We start from the raw sequence: 22,546 nt of genomic DNA on the forward strand, positions 1-22,546 counted from the left end.
GTTGATCTTTATTCTCCATTTTGCAATGATAGTACAGCCTAACCAAAGTCCAGACCAACCATCAAAGCAATAGGGAGGAGATGTCATCAGCTGGGGCCCCCGACGAAATCTGCCTACGGAGGGCTATACACTATATTTTATACCCCTTGGCCCTCGAGAAGTGCCACCCTCTCACGTCATCCCCAAAAACACCTTTCACCAATCAGCATTAAGCAGGGTCGCTTACATTGGTGGAAACCATCTTCCCATCATGCATAAAACTATATGCAAACCTGTCTAATGCATAGGAAACATATGTAAAATAGGGTTTGGGGAAATAGGGCCTTCTTATCTGATTCTCTTCCTAGCTGGACAGGCTCTAAATCATAAGACACAGCGGCCTCCTATTCCCTGTCCTGTCCGGTGCTCACCAGCTGGATAACACCCCCTTCCCTTGACCATGTAAGGAGGAGATGCGCTCATCCTGGTACCCCCAGTACTTTTCCACTCACCCCCCTCCTCTGATAGTTGGTCTGGCCTACGCAAGATACAATGACCTCACCCTGCTCACAGCACATGCAGTGACATAAAAACATATGACACTCATGACAGTTCTATGCAGTGGTATGCTGGGGAGGAAGTACAAAGAAGAAGGATGCTGGGCGACTTGACAGGCTGTTAAGGAAGGCTGGCTCTGTAGTGGGAGCTGAACTGGAGTGCATCACTTCAATATCTGACAAAAGGACCCTGAACAAACTGATCAACATCTTGGACAATGAATGCCACCCACTCTACAGCACTATTAAAAAGCAAAAGAGCTTGATCAGCTGGAGATTTCGCTCACTGACTTGCGCAACAGACAGACTGAGGAAGTCATTTGTCCCCAGGGCCATTGAACTGTTCAATGCATCACTAAAGGGAAGAGGAGAGATAGACTTCTCTGCTTAGTCTGTCTGCCTCTCCACCCTCTCCATGTTTGAGTACTGACTACCCACTACTGCTTTACTACTGTTTTACTAATGTCCACAGCCTAATGTTTTTACTACCGCTTTCCTGCTACACTGTTTTTCATGTTTTTCCTGCTATATTAGCACACATGATCAATGGCTTCTGCTACAATAATACTGAATGGCTGTAACCCTATTACCTCAACCTGTTTCTGCACTGACGTAGTTTTTATAGTTTTTTATATTACCTTGTCTACATTATATTATATTATACTTTGCTCTCCTATTTGTCCATATTATTTATGCTGGTCTCTAGACCTTATTATTGCACTGTTGGACTAATGCTGGACTACTTGTTGCACCTTCACCATGACACTCACTCTCTGAGCACTTTACCGTGCACACATAACTTAAGGACTATTGTTGGACTACTTTTTGCACCTTCACCAGGACACTTACTCTCTTGAGCACCTTACCATGCACACATAACTAAGGGACTACTGTTGGACTACTTTTTTGGCACCTTCACCAGGACACTCACTCTCTTGAGCACCTTACCATACATACAGAACTACTGTTGGACTACTTTGCACCTTCACCAGGATACTCACTCTCTTGAGCACCTCACTTTGCACACAGAACTACAGGCCCTGTCATTACAAGCGTCTCATACTTGACCACCCTTAAGCACACTGTTTTCACTATTTCACTATTTCACTACTATTTATATAGTATTTTTAGTTTTGTTAGCTTTTCTTATCTCCTACTGTCTCTATTGTACAGTGGAGTTTGGTTATATGTTTATACTTATACTTATATTTACCATTTGCTGTAAGTGCATGTTGTGTGTGATGTCTGTATGCTACTGAGACCCCCTGAATTTCCCCTTGGGGATCAATAAAGTATTTATCTATCTATCTATCTATTCTTCTAAAACATGAAAACCCATGCAATATTATAAACCCTTATGAAACCCATGATTACATCCCTTTAAATCATGAAAATCCACCATACTACCCAGGAACTTCCCTTCCTCCTGCTCATCAAAGCCACTCAGGCTCTGGAAGAGGACATGGAAGCAGACAACACACACACACACACACACACCCACACCATTAACAAATGTGCTCTTTTGTGGTCTTTCTCTATAGAAAGCTATACTTTTTTATTGCCGTAGTGTAAAGTCTGAGGCTTTTGAGACTCACGTAAGCGGTGAACTCCCGCGGGGCGCTGTCGATGCGGCCGGTGGGGGAGAGGCTCTTGGGGATGTGCTCCAAGGTGACGTGTGTGACGCGCACGGGGAGGGACAGGGTGATGGTGAGGAACACACACACACGCACACACACCTAACCCACATGTTTTAGAGTGTTAGCTGATACTCTTAATGTTTTTCTTCATAATTTGTCATCAGACCTTCCCAAAATGGCCGCTCACCTTGACCGTGATGGCACCAAGTCCTTCCTTCTTCAGGCTGTCTCCCACAGTCCTCCACATGTCCAATACCAGAAACCTGCACACGCACACATGTGCACATTAACCAATTACAATGATCTCATCTGGGTTTCATACTCAGGAATTGACGCTATATGTGGTTGGTTCAGAGGCATGTACATAATATGGCAGGTTAGTGGGCCTAAACTGTTGCTAATCTCATGGATGTTGTTCACTATACTCAAGGACTCAGCAAGGTGTGGTCTTTTAAATCCTCAAGATGTCTTCATACACACACAGCTGGTGAAAAGGCACGTCTCATAAACACTGGCTTTTACTGGCGGCTCAGACTGAGCTGCTGTTGGGGTGTGTGTTGGTATGGTCAGCTGATGTATGGAGTAAGATGCTAAACATCTATAGTTCACAGAGGAACCATTATGATATAAGTAACAGTCAAAACATTTTAACTCATGGTATGACTAAGGAGGAAGGAACGACACGACCACAGGCCCCAGAGTGACCCCTTGGCAGAAGGACAGCTGGTCTACCTGAGAAACTGCACCGTGAGGGGGCGCACGAAAATCCAGGATGCTTGGAGTCCCACCATACATCAAATTGTCCGTGCACCAGGTCCTGGTGGAGTGGTGTACTCCGTTGCGCCTGTGCATGATCTTAGCCAGATTCGACAAGTGCACCAGACCATGTTGAAGCCTGCCCATCCTGAGCCGGACACAGCACCCCCCCGCATGCCAACGGAACCTCAGGCCGTGGTGAGTAGACCAGCAGAAGACGATGAACGTGGCCAGTGGGTCCTCGTTCGCTCCCCCGGAGGCCAGGCGCAGTCTGTCCAGCTGCCAGTCGCCTCTTGCCCTGGATACTCTGAAACAGCCAGGCTCCAAGTCGAGGCGAGTCCACCTGGTCCACCTGCATTGCCTGCCCTGCCTGCTCCTACTCAAGTTGCCCCCATTGCGGCTGACCCGGCCACCAGTACAGTAGCTCCACGGAGGACGACTCGTGCCACAGCTGGAACACATGTGAACCCTCATCATCTCCCAGTGTCCATGGTGAGTAGGGCAGCTGGGGCTATGGACCCCCGGGTGTTTGGATCTAACAGTAGGGTGACTGCAGTTTTCCGACCTTGGTGTTAAGGCTAATCTGTATGGGTTGGGTTTTCTTCTCTGGGTGTTTTGGGCCTCTTTGATCTTATCTGCGGGACGCCGATAACAAATGGGGGGGGGGGGGGGGGGTAGAATGTAACCGGCAGAGCCACTGCTGTATTAAGTTTGTCCTCCTGCTGTTACCGTAGCTCCTTTCCCCTTTGTCACACCTTCCAGTTAGCTTCTAAGGCCCTGTCCACACGTACGAAACCGATCTTTTATTCCTCCGTCTTCCCTGAAACCACATCAAGAATATTTGCGTCCAAACGGATCCATCTCAACACGACTCAACACGTTACTTCATACCCCAGGCCTATAGGTGGCATTGTTTCTTTACAGAAATTGACCAAAATTTGCGCTTTACAAACAGACAGAATAGGCTACGACCAAATGGCTAGTGCAAGGTAACCAGAATTGTTTGTGTGGACTGATGGTGAACTGTTAACTGTAGTCAACTGTAAAACTAATAAACTTTATTTTACGGTTTGTGAAGGGTGCATTCCCGTCCTTTATTTGGCTAATGCAGGTAGGCCTACTAATCACCTTTACTTTCTTTGGTTGTAGGATAGTCCGTGATTCACATTAGTTTTGGCCATCACCGCAATTAGGCTACTAAACGCAAGGGTTACCCAAGTTCTAGGCTATTCTGTCGCCACATTTATACTATTGCTATAAAACCTTCGTTAGTAACAGTCAATACTTTTGCCTGCATCAAATCGCGCATTCGCATTCAGTGTGCTACCATCGGCTTAACGTGAGTTCTAAGCGTCTTTGTATGCTTATATCTGATTTCACTCGACTGTGAATGCATGTATATATGTTGTAAGACATGTAAAATAAATGAATAACACTGGCACTACGCACAAATTAATTTAGCCTAAACTTACACCGCACTTTCCTAATAACTTAAGTTCTCTCGCGTCACTGACAGTAGCTAGAATGCATAAAAAAACACCGGGGAAAACAGTGTTCAGTCCACCAAGTCATAAGCTATCGGCGCTGCGCAGCACCAGTTGTGATATTTATCTTACGGAGTGTAATCGTAGGTAATGTCATGTATGAAAACTAGTATTGTTAGGCAATACTACAAGTGCAAGTCCAGGGCAGCTGAGGTGTGGCAATGACATCATCGCAAGCAGGATGTGCGGTTTCGCTGTCTAAACGAATTCAAACGGGCTACGGTTTCAGATTTCTCCACTCTGGGACCAGGTTTCAGAAAGGTGCGGTTTCGGGCAGTGCGTTTACAGGATTCGTTTGGACGCTCGGCCAAGACGAAGCAAAACCTTTGCGTTTAACCTAAAAAGCGTCTCCGTGTGGACGGGCCCTTAGTGGCTAGGTTTCCTTAGCGGCAACACCACTTTCTATAAAATAACAGGCTCACCGGTAGGCCGACTAAGATCCCTGGTTTCTGTAAACACTGCCGATTCGGCTATCCTTGGTTCCCTGGGTGTTCGTCTGTGAAAGGTGTCCTACTGTCGCTAGACGCTTCCGAGTAGTTGGTGGGTAGATCTACTACTGAAGGTCTCGGGTGAAAGACGTTTCAACGAAGCCCTGCACTGTTTCAAGGAACCTAGCCAACAAAGCAGTGTTCTCACGCCGGGCGCCGGCTCCTGGTGACGAGTGCCAGGGGTCCCCTTGCCATGTTGTGTTTGCTTTTAGGATGCGCTGAGAACCAGTTGCCACTGCTGTTTTGCCTAATGTAAGATTAATGTAAAGTAGCTTTTGCCGTTTTGTTTGTTTTCTTTTCTGTTTAGTTGGTTTCATTTGGTATTATTTGACTCGGCCGTTACCTTTTAGCCTCCTGTTGCCTCTCTCCTTCACGGCATTAGGGCATGTGTGGTACTGGCTGCCCCAGTAGTTTGCTACCAGTAAAATCCTTCCTTCAGCTTTGCTCTACTGTTTTCTCAGTCACTGAGTGCTAACCACCCCCCCCCCCCCTTCTCTCTTCTCCAGAGTAATAGTGAAGCTGCTCACGGGGCAGGTTGCCGGATCTGAGTCCTCCTCTTCGCGCACTGCTCACAGTATTTTGTAGTGGTAACGTGCACCTCACCATTTGCTGTGATCACATTGTTGCAGTAGTTGTGCCTATGCGTGTGTGTGTGTATGTGTGTCTGTGTGAATAGGCACCATAGTCAAGAGCACGAGTGTTGTGTCGGCCTCACACTTCTCCCAGGACAGGTAACCGCTCCCCATCAGCTTACTAGCTATCTCTCCCCTGCTACTGTCCCAAAGAGTAATATACCTGGTGGCAGCCATTACCACTTCCCCTTGCCGTTCACCCCAGCGGGTGTACGCTCTAGTGCTTAACCTCGTAAATGGCCTTTTAAGTGAATTTCATATTAATAAAATCTTGTTTATTTTTGTACTGGAATCACGTCTCTGTCTTTACTTATCTTATCTGTGTGTCTCAGCAAGTATCCTTGGGTTTACAACATATCTTGGTGTGAAAGGCCCCAAGTGGCGTAGTCGTGCACTTATGTAGAGCCAAGACCCTATACGTACAGTCGGTCACACTATAATTTATTTCAGCTAACTATACACGGGAATGCATTACACCTTTGTGTTCGGTAAGGTCTGCTGTTTATTCTGATATATGGTTTGTCATGTGTTGCGTGAAGAGTGTGTAGGCCTACGATATTCCACCGAGGCGAATGGATGTGGAGATGGGCGCAGAGAATAATTATTAAATCTCTTGAAGTTATTTTTCTCGCAAACTGTTTATTACAGCAAACAGTGGCTAGCTAGCACCGTTTAAAAGCTGAGAAAAGGCTCTTTCATGTGACACATGTGTGATAAGTAGCCTACTTCTCGAGGAGTTCAACAGAGAAGAATGGGTGAATTTGGACGCACTTCATGCTTGTAGTGTAGTAAAGATGAAGCGCTGCATGCTGCGCAGGAGACTGCGGCTCACTGGTAGTTATTATAGGTAACTTCAAATCAGCGCGATTTACCCTTATAGGCTACTGCACATTACAAGATCTGTACGAGATGATCCGCAGCACTGAAGTGAGAAATGATTTAACTCTTTGTGTAGCGCATGTGAGCGCTTTTTCCCCCATTTCAACCTGAATATTGGTGGGGACATTTCAGTCGTAATTTGACATTGGTGTGGACACGTCCTTCGGTCCCCACGCACATCTACGCCCCTGAATGTAACGATTTGATAGCGAACCACACAGTTGTCCATTCAAAAGGTTTATTCACTGAGAACGAGAGCAGGGACACAGACAGACCCAGAACACAATACACACGGGGCAGGTCAAGTACACACACGCACTACACCAACAGGGGAGGACGCAGCCCCCCACACAAAAAGGAACACACATGAGGGAAAACTAAAAGGGAAACATGTCACAATAAAGACGCTAACATTACACTCAAAACTAAGGAGAATAACGACATAAACCCCCCAAATGTTCGCTCTCGTATCCCAGGATCCCCTGCGCGGGAGAACGCGAACACTGTCTTTTTGCGCCGACGCTACATTATATTATGACGATGTATAGACTATAACGGAGTTGGACAAGATTTCATAAAATTCCATCCATTTACTGAACTCAAAAGTAGGCTACATTTTTTTATAGGGTTGCCTATATTAACACATTGTAGCCTACAGGGCTACTACCCCTTCAAATGTTTCCACTTTAACCACAAACTTATCTTTCAAATAGACCTGGCTATTCCGTGGCAAAAGATAACAAGCTCATAATTGGACTAGGCCAGGCCTACAGTCTGCATACATATTCTAACAATAATTCTAATGAGACAAAATGCCTGTTATACATGTTCAGTTGTATGCACATGTTTGGGCACCCCTGAGCAAAGTTGGTAATGTTAATTTCTTCAAAGTGAAAATAAGTAAATAGGTAAATACAACCCTCAGAGCAAAGAAACACTATAATAACTATTTCTTCCAATGACTCTGCAGCTAGGTTTTATTTAATGATGTAAAACATGTAAAACATATACAGTAATTAGGTAAACAAATGCACTATTCCACTTTAAAGTTGCAGAACAAAACAATACCTTGTTAATAAGCCTTACTGAACTCATTAAAGCTTGTCGCATATTTCAACAGGGTTCCCTCTCTAAGTCAAATGTAAAATTCCATGACTTTTCATGACAAAAAAAATCATTTAAAAGTGCTTTGGGAAGAAGTTTTTTTTTCACATACAAGGCATTTCAGGCCACAGATATAACCTAGGGGACACAATGAAATTAAATTAAAAATAAAAATATACACTCCCCTCAATGTAAACACTATATTTTTGCCTTAATGTGTGACTTTAGAGTTAATGAATTCTGGTGATATGCAAATTCCTTGCTGCAGACATTGCAGAGGACTTTATTTTAAAACACTTTATTTTTTATCAACACCATCAGGCCGTTTTTTAAATTAAATGTTCCAATCAATGATCTAGGCAGGACATTTTCTTCTCTCTTCTTCATTTTACAGTCTAATGGTTACTGACTAGAACGGCTCAGGGTCAAAGGTACAGAATCGATTAAACTGTGTTATTTTTTTTTAAAGTTATTTTTTCTCAAATTAATTAATCAAAATTAATCAGTTATTTTGACAGCCCTAAAATTTATATGAATGTATTTTGGCAAGTCAATTTTAAACTGCTACAATAAAATTCCCTGATATTCCATGACTTTGCCCCAAAAATGATAAAATTCCCTGACTTTCCATATCTGGGATAGACTTTCCAAAATTCCATGATATTCCAGATATTCCATGACCCGTGAGAACCCTGTTTCAAACAGTAGCCTAAAATGGGGCTTAAAGCAAAGAAAATTACAGTGCCTGAAGAAAATCAAAACTTTATACATAAATTATATACATAATTATCTATTTCAAATCTTAAGCAGCTCTGTCAATGCCTGCACATTTAAGCCTTGGTAGCCCATAAACTTTAGATTACATTTAATTGAATTGTCTTCAAAAGTGCGAAATAGCAACCCTGAGTGCTACTAGACTGGAGATTTATTAGATTGGCTGTTGCGAAGGACTGGTGTTTCAGCCCCAACGCTGTTCACCTCCACTCTCCTGAACATTACCATTTACAGCAACATGATGAAGGGTAGTTTTAGCAACATCCAAAAGTTCACTTTGGTGGACTTTGATCTGCAAGAGAAAGAAAGAGAGACAGACAGACAGAGAGACAGAGAGACAGAGAGACAGAGAGAGAGAGAGAGAGAGAGAGAGAGAGAGACAGAGAGAGATACTGTTATGGTTCAACAATAGTACAAATGTTGTCATTTACAGTAACAATGGTACAGTGGGCAGTGCTTCGACTTGGCCAGCTTCACTCGCGGTCCGCGCGTGGGATCACGCGTTATCACGCGACTTTAATTTGTATTTTTCCAGTGAGACGCTGCAACAACCCAAACAACCAGATGGCTCAAGTGAGCAGGGTGTCTCGTAAAAAGAAATGGAGCCTGGAAAACCCTACACAGACTTCACTACAGACTTTAGCAGACTGGTTTAGAAACTAGATGTACCGCAGAGCAGTACAAAATATGACCGCCGCCCAGTCCAGCACATTTTTTCCACAAAAATAAATCACGCTGAAAGGCCTATATGATTCTAACTGTCTCACTAAATTGCATTATCCACACTCAATTCTCACTGATATCTGCTAGACAACAAGTACCAAAACATGATTACTTCATAGATTTCACATGTAAAATTCATTTTATACAACCCCACCTCCATCTTGCCTGTTCATAATTCTGAGAAATTCTTGAATTGTGTGCATGTGTGCATGTACATGTTTATGTTATGTGTGTGTGTGTGTGTGTGTGTGTGTGTGTGTGTGTGTGTGCGTGCTTGTGTGTGTGCCTGTGCATGCAAGCGTACATATGTCTACTGTGTGAGTATATGTCATACGTATGATTACTGTGAATGTATGTGTGTGTGTGTGTGTATCTGTTTGTGCACATGTGTGCACATGAAATGGGTTAACATGACCCCTGGAGGCAAACATACGGAAAAAAATGGTCATCCTAGTCCCTACAATTCTCAAGATATTCACAGAGAACTGTGTCTGCCCTACCCTCCTTTCGGGGGGTCCAGTCCAGCGGGGGGGCTACAGATCAAAACGAAAAATGACGGTTCCATGCTATCCATGTGGGGTTACATGCCCACCAAGTTTTGTGTACCCCGGTCTTTCAGTGTCCCGGGAATCCTTGTTGGTGTACATCACTAAATGTACACATACATTATTTTATTGTAAGGCCCCCCATGAACGAAAGTACACAAAACGTGGCATGCATTCGGAGGGTGTCATAATGATCCTACACTTTTAATTTTGTGCAGTTTTGACCTTGTCAGCCAGAGATATTGTGATGAAAACACCTAATTTTTTGCTTTTTAATTTTTAACTAGGTGGCGCTATAGATGAAATAAGTGGTAATGGGATGGGTTGACATGCCCCCTTAAGACCAACATACATAAAAAAGGTGGACCTCCTAGGCCCTACGGTTCTCGAGATATTCAAAGAAAACTGTCTCCGGCCACCTACAGGCCAGTTGGTGTATAGTAACATAAATTAATTTATTGTGTGGCCCCCCCATGAACGGAATTCCATGAAACTTGGCGTGCATACAGAGGGTGTCATAATGATCCTACACTTCCAATTTCGTGCAGTTTTGACTATGTTAGGTCACAGATACCTGCAATTACAACACCTCATTTTTACTTTTTTGTGTTTAACTAGGTGGCGCTATACATGAAATGAGTGGTTATGGAATGGGTTGACATGGACCCTTGAGATCAACATACAAAAAAAAATGGTCCTCCTAGACCCTACGGTTCTCGAGATATTCACAGAAAACTGTGTCTGCCCTACCCTCCTTTCGGGGGGTCCAGTCCAACGGGGGGGGCTACAGATCAAAACGAAAAATGGTGGTTCCATGCTATCCATGTGGGGTTACATGCCCACCAAGTTTCGTGTACCCCGGTCTTTCAGTGTCCCGGGAATCATTGACGGAAATTTGGGCATGCGAAAAAGAAAGAAAAAAAAAAAAATTCTGACTAAACCTATATGACCGCCGCTTCGCTGCGCGGCGGTCATAATAATTTAATAGCCAGAAATATGCCTGCCCTGCCCTAATAAAGAAATATTTGGTTAACTGCGAGTGAATCCCGTTTGCAGCCGTAGATGAAACGCAGGACAAATTAAACATTCTGGTTTTCTCCGAGTGCAACGATGCTAGACAGACATCATTTGGACAAAATATAGAGCATATTAACCTCCGTTGCTCAGCCAAATGCCTTCCTGTTACGTCCTGTTATCACTGGAGTTACAGGCGATAAATGATTTTTGCTGGTCACAAGTTTACTTCATTAGCGTTTTTTTTTTATTATTAAAGAGTGTTTTTCATTTAAAGGTTTGACTTCGTGCTTATTCAGTAGAGCATTTAGTGCTCTCCCCAATCCCAGACGTTCACATTGCATGTTTGTTTGTAATGGATAGCGAGATAGGCTATGAGTGCATTTTGACGGCAATGAGTTGTTAACAGACATGAACCAAGACATATAGCCCAGCAGCAATCTACTGTTCATTATTTATTGAAGGGGCCACCGGAGGAATTTTAAGTGCTTCAGTCAAAAGTTGCATGAACCTCTCTTGCCTGCTAGAAATTGTTCAATGACCCTCCGACAGAATTGTTAAAAAAGACATGACCCTCCCCTGCCAATTTTCGCTGTCTTCCGCCCGCGCCACAGCCACACACTGTGATAACGTTCTTAAATCAATCTTTCCTGTGAGCTTGCATGTTACCAGTCCTTCCTTTTCAAATGTGTTGCGCCTGTTTGCACAATTTCACAAATAATCATATGTGATTAAAAATATGACAAATAATCCCTGTGCACGGGGACCGAAAAAATGCATGCCAACTTTTTCCGTGTTTATCATGTACTTGTATTTTAACTTTCCCCCGCTGTCTTGCCGTTTTAATGTTTTCCCGTAGAATATCCCATATTTTAATACTCTCATTACAGCCCTGCCATCGGGCCTGTCTCTGTGTTGCCCTGTTGCTACCCCTTGCCCTTCCAACGAAACAGATGTCTTCAAATCATCGTTTTCCTTGCTTTAAACCTATTTAAGTTTAACGGCGTGATTGTCATGAGAGCACGATTCATTGGCGCTTGCATGTTCAGCCTTATGTCTACGTGCGCACCTGAGGCTACTCAGCTACAAGAGAAAGAATTTCCCCTGTTTGTATGTTCACTCCAAGTTGGCCTACCATAACTTACCAACTCTGCACTGTAGACCCTAACTGGCTATTTATATTTTTCTGTGAAATAAGCAAATGTATTTGTTCAACTTTATGAAGCAGAATTACACATAGGCTACTTGGAACATAATACATTTGACAAAGGACAGATGTATGTTGCTAGTGACAAAATATTAACTTTCAGTGTTTTACGATGTCTTTGTCATGGGGAAGTGTTTTTCCCCATGCATTTATTCGGTTACTGTCAGTGACTGCCGTGAGAGAAGCGGGTTCTGTGTTTCAGCTTGCACCTGGCAGTGTTCTGAGGCATCTGGCAAAGCTCTAATGGGCTGGGCTGGGCTGTCTGTGTACAGTGGTGGAGGAAGTACTGAATCTCAGTACTTAAGTAAAAGTACAAATACACAGAGAAATATTTACTTTAGTAAAAGTAAAAGTACCACAATATTACCTGCTTTTAAATGTACTTTAAGTATTAAAAGTAAAAGTATTTGCATAATGATTTATTCTCTTAATATCTATATTCTAAAAGAAAAAATAGTATGGGCTGTGGCATTTTAATTAGGCCTAAGCTAGTTTTAGGTTAGGCATTCGACTAGATAGTTTTAAGCTAATGCAATTGTGCTTACCATCTGTGGCCCAGTTTACATTCTGACCTACAATTCTAGAGACTGTAATTCTGGTTATCTACTAGGGTGATCTGCTGAGTATATCATTCAGCAAAACACGAGAGCCTGAAGTTTAACGCGGTAGACCAGGGAAACATCGGGTGGATCGTAATGCCAATTCTGCTGATTGAACAGAAAAGTTGCTGAGAAAGGTGTCTTTATGATTAGGTTCAGTTTCACTTGCGCAGACGCACATAGACATTGAATGAGCGCTCACATTTCTACCCCCCCAATTGTAGGCTATGCCTCTTTATTTGATCACACACAATTAAGAAATATTTCCTAATCTGGAATCTTTTTTCTGCCAGCGGTTCTATAATAGTCTACCATTAATTTGTGGCGCAAATGATCAGACGTGTGACAGAAGCATGGGCATAGCCTGTAACTTCGCTGATCCGCGGATAGCAATCTCATCGGAGAGGAGGCCCTAACGCTGCAGATAACAGACAGAGAAAGGCACAGAACACAGTTGCATGTCCAGTGTAGCCATGGGTCTGGTGAATATAGCCTACCGAATGCAGATGGCTACAAGCTCACGCTTTGCCTGGTCTAGACTATAAGCTTATGTTTCAAAGATTTATTAGCTGGGCACGTAGCGCTCCAGAATCTGTGGTAGCAACCCCGCCCCCTGGTAAAACAAACGTGTTTGTCAGAGAGAAAAAAAATCTGATCATAAAATGTATCGTAAAAAGGAACGATGGTGTTGTAGAAATGTAGCGGAGTAAAAGTACAGATAATTGCTGTAAAATGTAACGAAGTAAAAGTCAAAAGTATGCACTATAAATTCTACTTAAGTAAAGTACAAATACGTGGAATATTTACTTAAGTACAGTAACGAAGTATTTGTACTTCGTTACATTCCACCACTGTCTGTGTATATGAAGGTGTGTGCATGTAACTTTTGACCAGTATGTCCGATTTTCATGAATGAGGTACCGTTGGAATCCTCGAATGCGCGAATGCGAAGCGATGTCTCATCTTTTTTTTTAAAGCCAAACCATGTTCATATAGGTCATTAAAAAAATAAATAAATAAAGTATTTTCCCAATCCATTCAGCCCAGTCCTATGCCCAGCTAGCTCCACTCAAACCTAGCCTGTGTACAGTTGTATAGATTATTACATTGAGAAACACACATTCATACAGATATTAAGCACATCCACACAGCTCTACCATTCAAGTTAAGTTACTAATCATTGCCCGGCAAGAAGTCCACAATCAATTCAATTGTCTTGCCACGATCTGTGGAGCTTACAGACAACGTTATACTACTATAGGTTCTGTATGCTATTTAAAGCCGACCTAACGATGAGTCCCTTCATGACGGTCTGTTGCAATGCATTCTGGGTGCTGTGCTGTGATCCGACGGCTCGTCACCTGACCCACCAAACACAAGATGCTTGAACCAGAGCGCTTGAACTAAACGTAGTAAAAATAAATAGCTACCAAGGCTCCAAATAGCAACACACTACACCGTAGCATAATGAGGGTATCTACATGTAAACCGAAGCATTCAGAACTGTGTAAGTCTACAGGCAGTTTATTAAAAAGAAAAACAGTACCGTTCACAGACGGGCGCCATCTTGAGACAACACAACTCTCTGGGATGTGGCGTAATCTCGCGTGAAACCTTGTTGCCAGAACAGCAGGAAGAGGTAACAGGATAGCAGCACGAAAGATACACAGGATGCACACGGAATTCGAACGAATTTGTAGACATCGAAGAACAAACCCTTTTAGTTTGATGGACGTCCTTATCAGTCTATGGTCTAACTTATGAACGTGTCGGGTCAACGTCAACGATAAGTAAGTTAGGCTAACGTAAACGTTAGCTATTTGCTGTTGTCATATGCTATATGCTTTACGTGATGGCCATTTATCACACTGTTTGCAATTAAGTGAATGGAGTCATTTTAGGTACTACTTTTACAAGGTCTGTAGTTCTGTCAAAATGTATCTTATCTTCGACGGTAGTCTATTAAAAATATATGTTTTCAATGTCCCAAACGGAGAGCCATACTTTATTGTTTTTAACGATCTCTATGCTACTCACAAAAATGTAGGCATGGGGACATGATGAAGTAGGCTATCCAACTGTCGTGTGTTAAATTATTGTGATTACGAGCCAGTGGTTTTCAAACATTATGCGTGACTCGGACATCTAACTAAATGCAACAGGCTCATATCGTCCTCGCATTCGCAAAATGAGGACCAGTGTTTTGTCAAATTGCAAATAGCTATTCGTTTTAACGATTTTTTTATGATAGTATGAAGTGCTTTTTGTATAGGCTACTATCTTAATCTTGGAATATGGGGAGGGAAGTGACGCGTCTGCAGTCAGCCAAATATGAATGTAATTCTGCGGCATAAAGCAGATGTATTTGTTTATTGTACAGAAAAATAAAAATGACATGTCAAGCAGTCAATTGACTACATTGCAGTCAAGAAGTAGGGCAAATTAAGACACTGTTTTGATTTGCGTAGTTGCGTTACCCCAAACACTGACAATAACACAGACAGCAAATTAAGATATTTTTTTGTTTTGTGGAGCGGCACCGGTAGGCTATCAAAAGCAGATTTCGATTTTCGCTACCACCGTGTAGTCAAGCCTTAAGCCATACCCAAGTAGCCTTAATCGAGGTAATGTTTAATTACGATTTATTTTGTTATTGAATTCGTAGGCTGGGATTCCTCTCGGTAACAATTACGTTTAAAGGTAGCCTAGCCTCCTGCTTTTTCAGAAGGGGCGACAGTCAGGCTACTGACAGAGCGATGTACAGTGGCAGAGCGACGCACAGTGGCTGAAAGTGGTACTAAAGCTTCACGCAGCTTCACGCCTCGTAATGCGCGACTGAAGTGGCCATTTGAAAGCGATGCCCACTGTAGTTGCACAACAGCACTTTTGGGAAATGCAGACCATCAACGAACACAGAAATATGTGCTTGAAAGTTCGTACCTAATTGTAGTGGCATGTACACTGGTCCATTGAAGGTGTTGCCGTAGAGACTAGGGGACACAGCAACTGCACCAGTGTGAGCCGTAATGGAGGATGAGACGGAGGCTGGCTGGACTGGGCTAGAGGAGCCAGAGGGCATCTCCTCTGTGCTGGTAGTGGACACTAAGGAGGAGACGCAACATCAGCAACAAACAAAAGAGAGGAAGGACATGAACAAACAAATTTAAGCAACTTGTACACAGTAAACATACAGCACTAGCTCTATACTACCATCCACAGGGGTCTGGACGTTAGCAAGCAATGTGTACATGCTAATCATATAGCACTAGCTCCATATTACCTTCCACAGCGGTCTGGACGTTAGCAAGCCATGTGTACTAGCTCCATATTAGCTTCCACAGGGGTCTGGACGTTAGCAAGCCATGTGTACTAGCTCCGTATTACCTTCCACAGGGGTCTGGATGTTAGCAAGCCATGTACTAGCTTAAGGTGACCATATTTATCAGACAAAATCTGACATTTTCCAGTTGAGAAGCGTAAAACATTACATGGTTTAATCTTTGAAAACTTAAAACGGGGACACTTTCCCAGGGCGTCACTAGACTAGAGCTGCAGTAGTCCACAAGCCCTCCTAGGGGGGTTCGGGGACATGCTCCCTCGTAAGAAAATATGGTATATTTTAACGTTTAAATGCATCAATCTGGTGCACTTTGAAAAGAAATTTAGAGGTTAAACTTAATTTTTCTTATCTATGGATGGAAATATTTGTGCTGTAGCCTAAACTTGCACTTCAGCACTCCATGAAATTATATCCTAGTGGTCACCTGTGTTGTTCAGATAGGTAATCTAGCTAGTTATCTTGGTCATTGTAATGCCTTGGCATATCTTCTTTTTTCGAGGACAGTCTGTGCTATACCCATATCTGAGAATGTATGATGTGATAATATTTGTTTTGTGTAGGCTAATAGGGCCTATGTGTTGTCAGTCTTATATCAAGAAAAAATGTCTTGTCTCAATATTTTGTCTTTATATTTTTGTCTTAATGTCACTAGGAAGCATGCCAGTAGAATATAGGCTATATTCATATTTATAGGTGATTGTCTGAAATCTGGCAATATAAGAACCATTATGGTGGTTTGTAGCCTACTGACCTAAATAGTTTAGGCTACATGAGAATGGGCCTACATTATAATTTTGGCCCAAAGTTGGAGACCATGTAGAAACTTGTTTCAATTTCAAAACCTGACTAAGGAACCCCTTGTTGTAGGCCTACGTAACTTTATTGTTAATTTTCTCGCGAACCATTTATCACAGCAACTTGCCGCTAATATCATTGGAAAGCTTAGATGCCGGCCGTTTACGTGATCTATGTATGCTATGTGTGTGACGAGTACTCCACAATTTTAGTTAACCTGGACTTGAGCAGCTGGCACGTTCGTGATGAATAGTTTAATAAGTCCTCCGCACAAGTGGTTTCATTTCAAAGATTCTACTGCGCTGCTATTCCACCAATCGAAATAGCCTACCAGAAATATGGGCATTTTAGAACATCTCTGAGGTCTGAGCTGAGCGCTTGCTTTGACTGGCTTGAGCCTGTGCGTGAAGGGTGCGCATACTGCGCAACTGTGTGTTTGATCAGCCACCTCGACACAAACCGACATGGGAGTCGAACGCTCTAACCACTGAGCTAAAAGCCCAGGCTCCCAACTCAGCCGTTAGAAGCGTTCTTAAGGTTAGGGCTGTGAGGATTTACACGGGCAACTAGCATGCTAGCTCAGTTCACCTCCTTTACATTTGCACAAGTGTAGAACCGTTTTGTAGCTGTGGAATTAATTTGTCTGTGTGAAAAAAAAAATGCGTAACTGCAGAAATATTTTGTGCAGTTGTGAAAAACATTTGTCCACAGGGATTTAGTTTGAATTTGTGTGGAACAGCTTTATAGCTACAGGCATGGGAGAAGTGTAACATCTATCTTTCGTGTGCAAACTGGATCTACAAAGTTACAAAACCTTTTTTACAGGCACGAATTCAACACATTGCATCGCCTACTGACTAGCCAATCAGGGGATGTCGTGCGTCATATCTATCAGCTGTTTGTTTTTTTTTGTTTATTCATTTGTTTTGTGTAATGAGATGATTAGGTGAGAGAAGGAGGCAGAGAGAGAGAGAGAGAGAGAGAGAGAGAGAGAGAGAGAGAGAGAGCACCTGTGTGTGTGTGTGTCTGTGTGTGTGAGTACCTGTGTTTGCCCCCTGGCTGCTGCCCTGTCCTGGGCTCCTGCTGGGCTTGCAGTAGTCACGTCTGCGGATCTTGACTGTCCAGATGGGCTTTGTGTGCTGAGAGCTGATGACCTCCAGATCAAATTCCTCCTCTGGCTCCTTCATGTACACCTCACAGAAGTTACCAGTGGAGAGCGGCCACAGGTTCATCTTCTGTGGTTGGATCTCAGATGGACACGATGTCTTCATATTGATGCTGTCGTTCTGCCACAGCGGGCCCACGGTGCTGGGTTTGCGGATCCTCACACCCTCTGGTTCCTCCTCCTGCAGGATGGCCCTGATGTGAGCCGGGTCATTGGGCACCAGGTAGGTGTGGAGAACCAGGGGAGCGGTGCGGGTGCAGAAGAGCAGCAGCTCACAGTGGACTTTGGGAAAAAACAGATCCCTCAGGGAAGCCAAAACTGTCCCTAACAGAGAGAAGGAGGGGTGGAGCAGCCTGGCATGGTGTCGGGTCAGCTCACACTCCTCCACACACACCCCACTCTCCCGCCCATGCAGGACCCTCACAGCATCACGCACAGACGCCTCAGAACCCCCCAAACAGAGGAAATGTGGCAGGTGGATCTCCTCCAGCTCTCCTGACATGAGCCTGATGTCCATCAGAGGACCAGCCTGTCTGGACTGCATGTGGGCCAGCTCTTCAGCAAAGACATGCCAGTCCGTGAAGCAGTACTGCAGTGTGACTGGACCATCACACGTCCAGCGCAGACCAGACTCTGGGCACTCATAGCTCCCTGCAGGAGAGCTCAGGCTGTAGGTGGAGACACTTTTCTCTTTGGAGACTTCAGGCTTCACCAGGACCCAGTGGCTGGAGTCTGGAACTTCAGCACAGAACTCACAGCTCCTCTGTGGGGCATCATTATGGTGTTCCTCCCTTTGACACACACACACACACACACACACATACACATACACACACACACACACACACACACACACACACAAATAGTTTGAACACAGAAAAAGCAGCATAAGTTTCACCCTCAAAACATTGGTCAGGTCAATGTGCTTGGAAATGAGATGGCAAGAGTTAGAGTCACTGAGCAGAGTGAACATATGCAAGGCAGCAGGTCCCAGAACATGTGTGTGTGTGTGTGTGTGTGTCCTCAGGCTATGTGCCACAGAACTGACTGAAGTAGCCACAGACATGTCCAATCTTTCCCGCACACACTGTCTACAGTCCTGTTTTTTTGTTTTTAAATATTGTTTTTGGGGCTTTTTATGCCTTTAATCAGGCAGGACAGTAGAGAGAGTGACAGGAAGTGAACGGGAGAGGGAGAGAGAGAGAGAGAGAGAGAGAGAGAGAGAGAGAGAGAGAGAGAGAGAGAGAGAGAGATGGGGTGAAATGACCCGGGGCACGTGGACCTGAATATGGTATGGACACTGTAACCAGTTGCACCACAGCAACCCCCAGTCCCATCCTTTTTAAAGTCCACCACCATCACACCTGTACCAACGAGAGTGGCGGTCTCATGCCTTAATGACCACAGGCCAGTGGCCCTCACGCCAGTCCTGATGAAGTGATCTGAGGGCCTTATCAAGACACACATCCTGAACATCGTTCCAGCAACCCTGGATCCAATGCAGTTTGCGTACAGGTCAAACAGATCCACACAGGATGCCATCTCACTTGCATTCAATTCTGACACACCTAGAGAATAAGAACAGTTATAATAGTCCGCTTTTTATTGAATACAGCTCAGCTTTTAATATTATCATCCCCACTAAACTCATACACAAACTGCACAACCTGAGTCTCTCTACGCTGCGTAACTGGATACTGAGCTTCCTCACTGCCAGGCCACAGCATGGTTGCCTTGGAAACCACTCCTCCAACACCCTCATCATGAACACTGGAACAGCGCAAGGCCACATACTCAGCCCTATTACACCCTCTTCACACATGACTGTGTCACTGTCCAGCCCAACATCATCATGATAAAGTTGGCGGACGACACCACAGTCATTGGTCTTATGACGGGCGATGATGAATCAGCATACAGGAGGGAGGTGGCAGAACTGGTCACATGGTGTGAGGCTAACAACCTCACACTGAACATCAACAAGACCAAGGAGATGGTGGTGGACATGAGATGGGGTGACCAACTACACCTGCCACCACTACTGTTTGGAGACTCAGAGGTTGAGAGAGTGGACAGCTACACATTCCTGTGTCCACGTGTGCCAAGACCTTAGGTGGACTAAGAATTCGGAACAGCTGGCAAAGACAGCCAATCAGAGGATGTACTTCCTGTGATGTCTAAAGAGATTCAGCATGACACCTGAAATCCTCAACAACTTGTACAGATGCACTGTATCACGTGCTAAGCTGCTGCATGGCTGTGTGATAACTTGTACAGATGCACTGTAGAGCATGTGCTAACCTGCTGCATGGCTGTGTGATAACTTGTACAGATGCACTGTATCACGTGCTAAGCTGCTGCATGGCTGTGTGATAACTTGTACAGATGCACTGTATCACGTGCTAAGCTGCTGCATGGCTGTGTAATAACTTGTACAGATGCACTGTAGAGCATGTGCTAACCTGCTGCATGGCTGTGTGATAACTTGTACAGATGCACTGTATCACGTGCTAAGCTGCTGCATGGCTGTGTGATAACTTGTACAGATGCACTGTATCACGTGCTAAGCTGCTGCATGGCTGTGTAATAACTTGTACAGATGCACTGTATCACGTGCTAAGCTGCTGCATGGCTGTGTGGTTGGGCAACAGCACAGCACAAGAGAGGAGGGCACTGCAGAGGGTGGTGAGGCTGGCCCAGCAGGTCATTGGGCGGCTCTCCTGTCACTCCAGGACATATACCAAAAGAAGCTCCTCAAATGGGCCAAGAATGTCATCAGTGATCCCACCCATCCCACCCACAAATTCTTCATCCTCATGAAGTCTGGCGCGTCTGATAGCGGAGTGTGGCTGCCAGGACATCCAGACTCAGAGACAGCCTATTCTCTCAGGCTGTGAGACTGATACATGGACAACAGCTACTACCTGTGCCATCTGAACCAGAGCAAGCTCCTGTTGAACTGCTATTGCCAGTGACTTCAGACACTCGTACACAAAGTTACTCTTACTCTGCAGTGCACCTACATACAGTACATACATACATATATACAGACTCGTTACGCATCACATACTGATCTCCATTTTGAAATGGGCTTTTTTTAAAGTACTGTATTTGCTGTGTGTGTGTGTGTGTGTGTGTGTGTGTGTGTGTGTGTGTGTGTGTGTGTGTGTGTGTGTGGGAGAGACACACAGAGTGTGTGTTCCACTGTCCACCAGACCCACGTGTGAGTGTCCAGAGAGAGCAGCTGTGCTCCTGGGTCCTGCTGGACTTTGTCTCTGAGGTGCAGCTCTGCAGCATCTGAGTGGGAGCTGCTAGCAGAGGCTGCTGCTGCTGCTGGACTCTCCTTTAGGAAGGTACGACCATCCACCCTAGAATACAAATGATTACTGATATGATAACCCTCACATTAGTTTCTCCAGTTTGCACACTATTAAACACACACACACACGCGCGCGCACGCACACGCAATGAAGCCTCAACACAGAAGAGGAGACGAGGTGTGCATGGAGGGTGAGCGACAAAAACGGGACAGACAGGAGAGAGTCAGCAGTCAGTGGTGTCAGAGTGTTGTAGTGCACACACACACAAACACACGCACTCACACGAACACACACACACACACACACACACACACACACTCACTCATCACTTGGTTCTCCTCACACACCCCACACACAGATCTGTTGTTGTGTGTTCAGACTCACACTAGTTTCTCCAGTTTGCAGTGGGGATTCTTGAGGAGCTCTGAGAGATGCTGAACTCCTGCATCATGAAGATCATTGTAACTCAGGTTCAGCTCCTTCAAACTGCAGGAGTTTGATCTGGCAGCTGACGCTATCGCAGCACAGCTCTTCTCTGTGAGGGAACACTTATACAGCCTGGAGAAACATAACACATGATGACATATCTGATTATTACACTCACATACTGTACCTCTAACTATACAGCACACACACACACACACACACACACACACACACACACACACACACACACACACACACACACACACAGACACAGACAGAGATACAGATACAGATACAGATACACACACACACACACACACACACAGACACAGACACAGACACAGATACACACACAGACACACACACACACACACACACACATAATGAAGCCTCACCAAATAAGAGGGAGACGAGGCGTGTGTGGCGAGTGAGCGCTAAAGACGGGACAGAGGAGAGGGTCAGCAGTCAGTAGCGTACACACACACACAGACACACACACACACACATACACACACACACACACACACACACACACACACACACACACAGACACAGATACATACACACACACTCACACACACACACACACACACACACTGTTAAAGCCTCAGTGAAGCCTCACCAAATAAGAGGTAGACGAGGCGTGTGTTGAGTGAGCGCCAAAGACACGACAGACGGTAAAGAGTCAGCAGTCAGTAGCGTACACACACACACACACTGTAATGCACACAAACACACACACACACACACACACACACACACACACACACACACAATGAAGCCTCATCACAGAAGAGGGAGACGAGGCATGCCTGGAGAGTGAGCGCCAGAAACGAACCAGAGAGGAGAGAGTCAGCAGTCAGTGGAGTCAGGGTGTTGGAGTGCACACACACACTCACACTCACACACACACACCCACACACACACAAACACAAGTTATAACACACACAAGCACTCACTCATCACTGGGCTTTCCCCACACACACAGATCTGTTGTTGTGTGTTCAGACTCACACTAGTGTCTCCAGTTTGCAGTGGGGATTCTTGAGGAGCTCTGAGAGA

At 44.5% G+C, this 22,546-nt stretch overlaps 1 protein-coding gene across 1 annotated transcript in view; it reads right to left on the reverse strand.

Annotated features, from left to right (window-relative positions):
* The window catches only part of LOC143137495 (uncharacterized), a 110,108-nt gene that overhangs the window by 22,852 nt on the left and 64,710 nt on the right, over positions 1–22,546 (reverse strand). The window contains exons 15-17 of the mRNA XM_076297727.1: positions 21,443–21,616; positions 20,960–21,106; positions 17,616–18,529 (exon numbers count right to left, since the gene is read on the reverse strand). Of these exons, the coding sequence (XP_076153842.1) occupies positions 17,616–18,529; positions 20,960–21,106; positions 21,443–21,616 (1,235 nt within the window). The remainder of the gene's footprint in view (positions 1–17,615; positions 18,530–20,959; positions 21,107–21,442; positions 21,617–22,546) is intronic.

Source organism: Alosa pseudoharengus, unplaced genomic scaffold (assembly GCF_046254945.1).
Source record: "Alosa pseudoharengus isolate Yale_2024_CS ecotype anadromous, Long Island Sound unplaced genomic scaffold, YU_APseudo_1.1 YU_APseudo_1.1_scf_21, whole genome shotgun sequence".
Lineage (NCBI taxonomy): Eukaryota > Metazoa > Chordata > Actinopteri > Clupeiformes > Clupeidae > Alosa > Alosa pseudoharengus.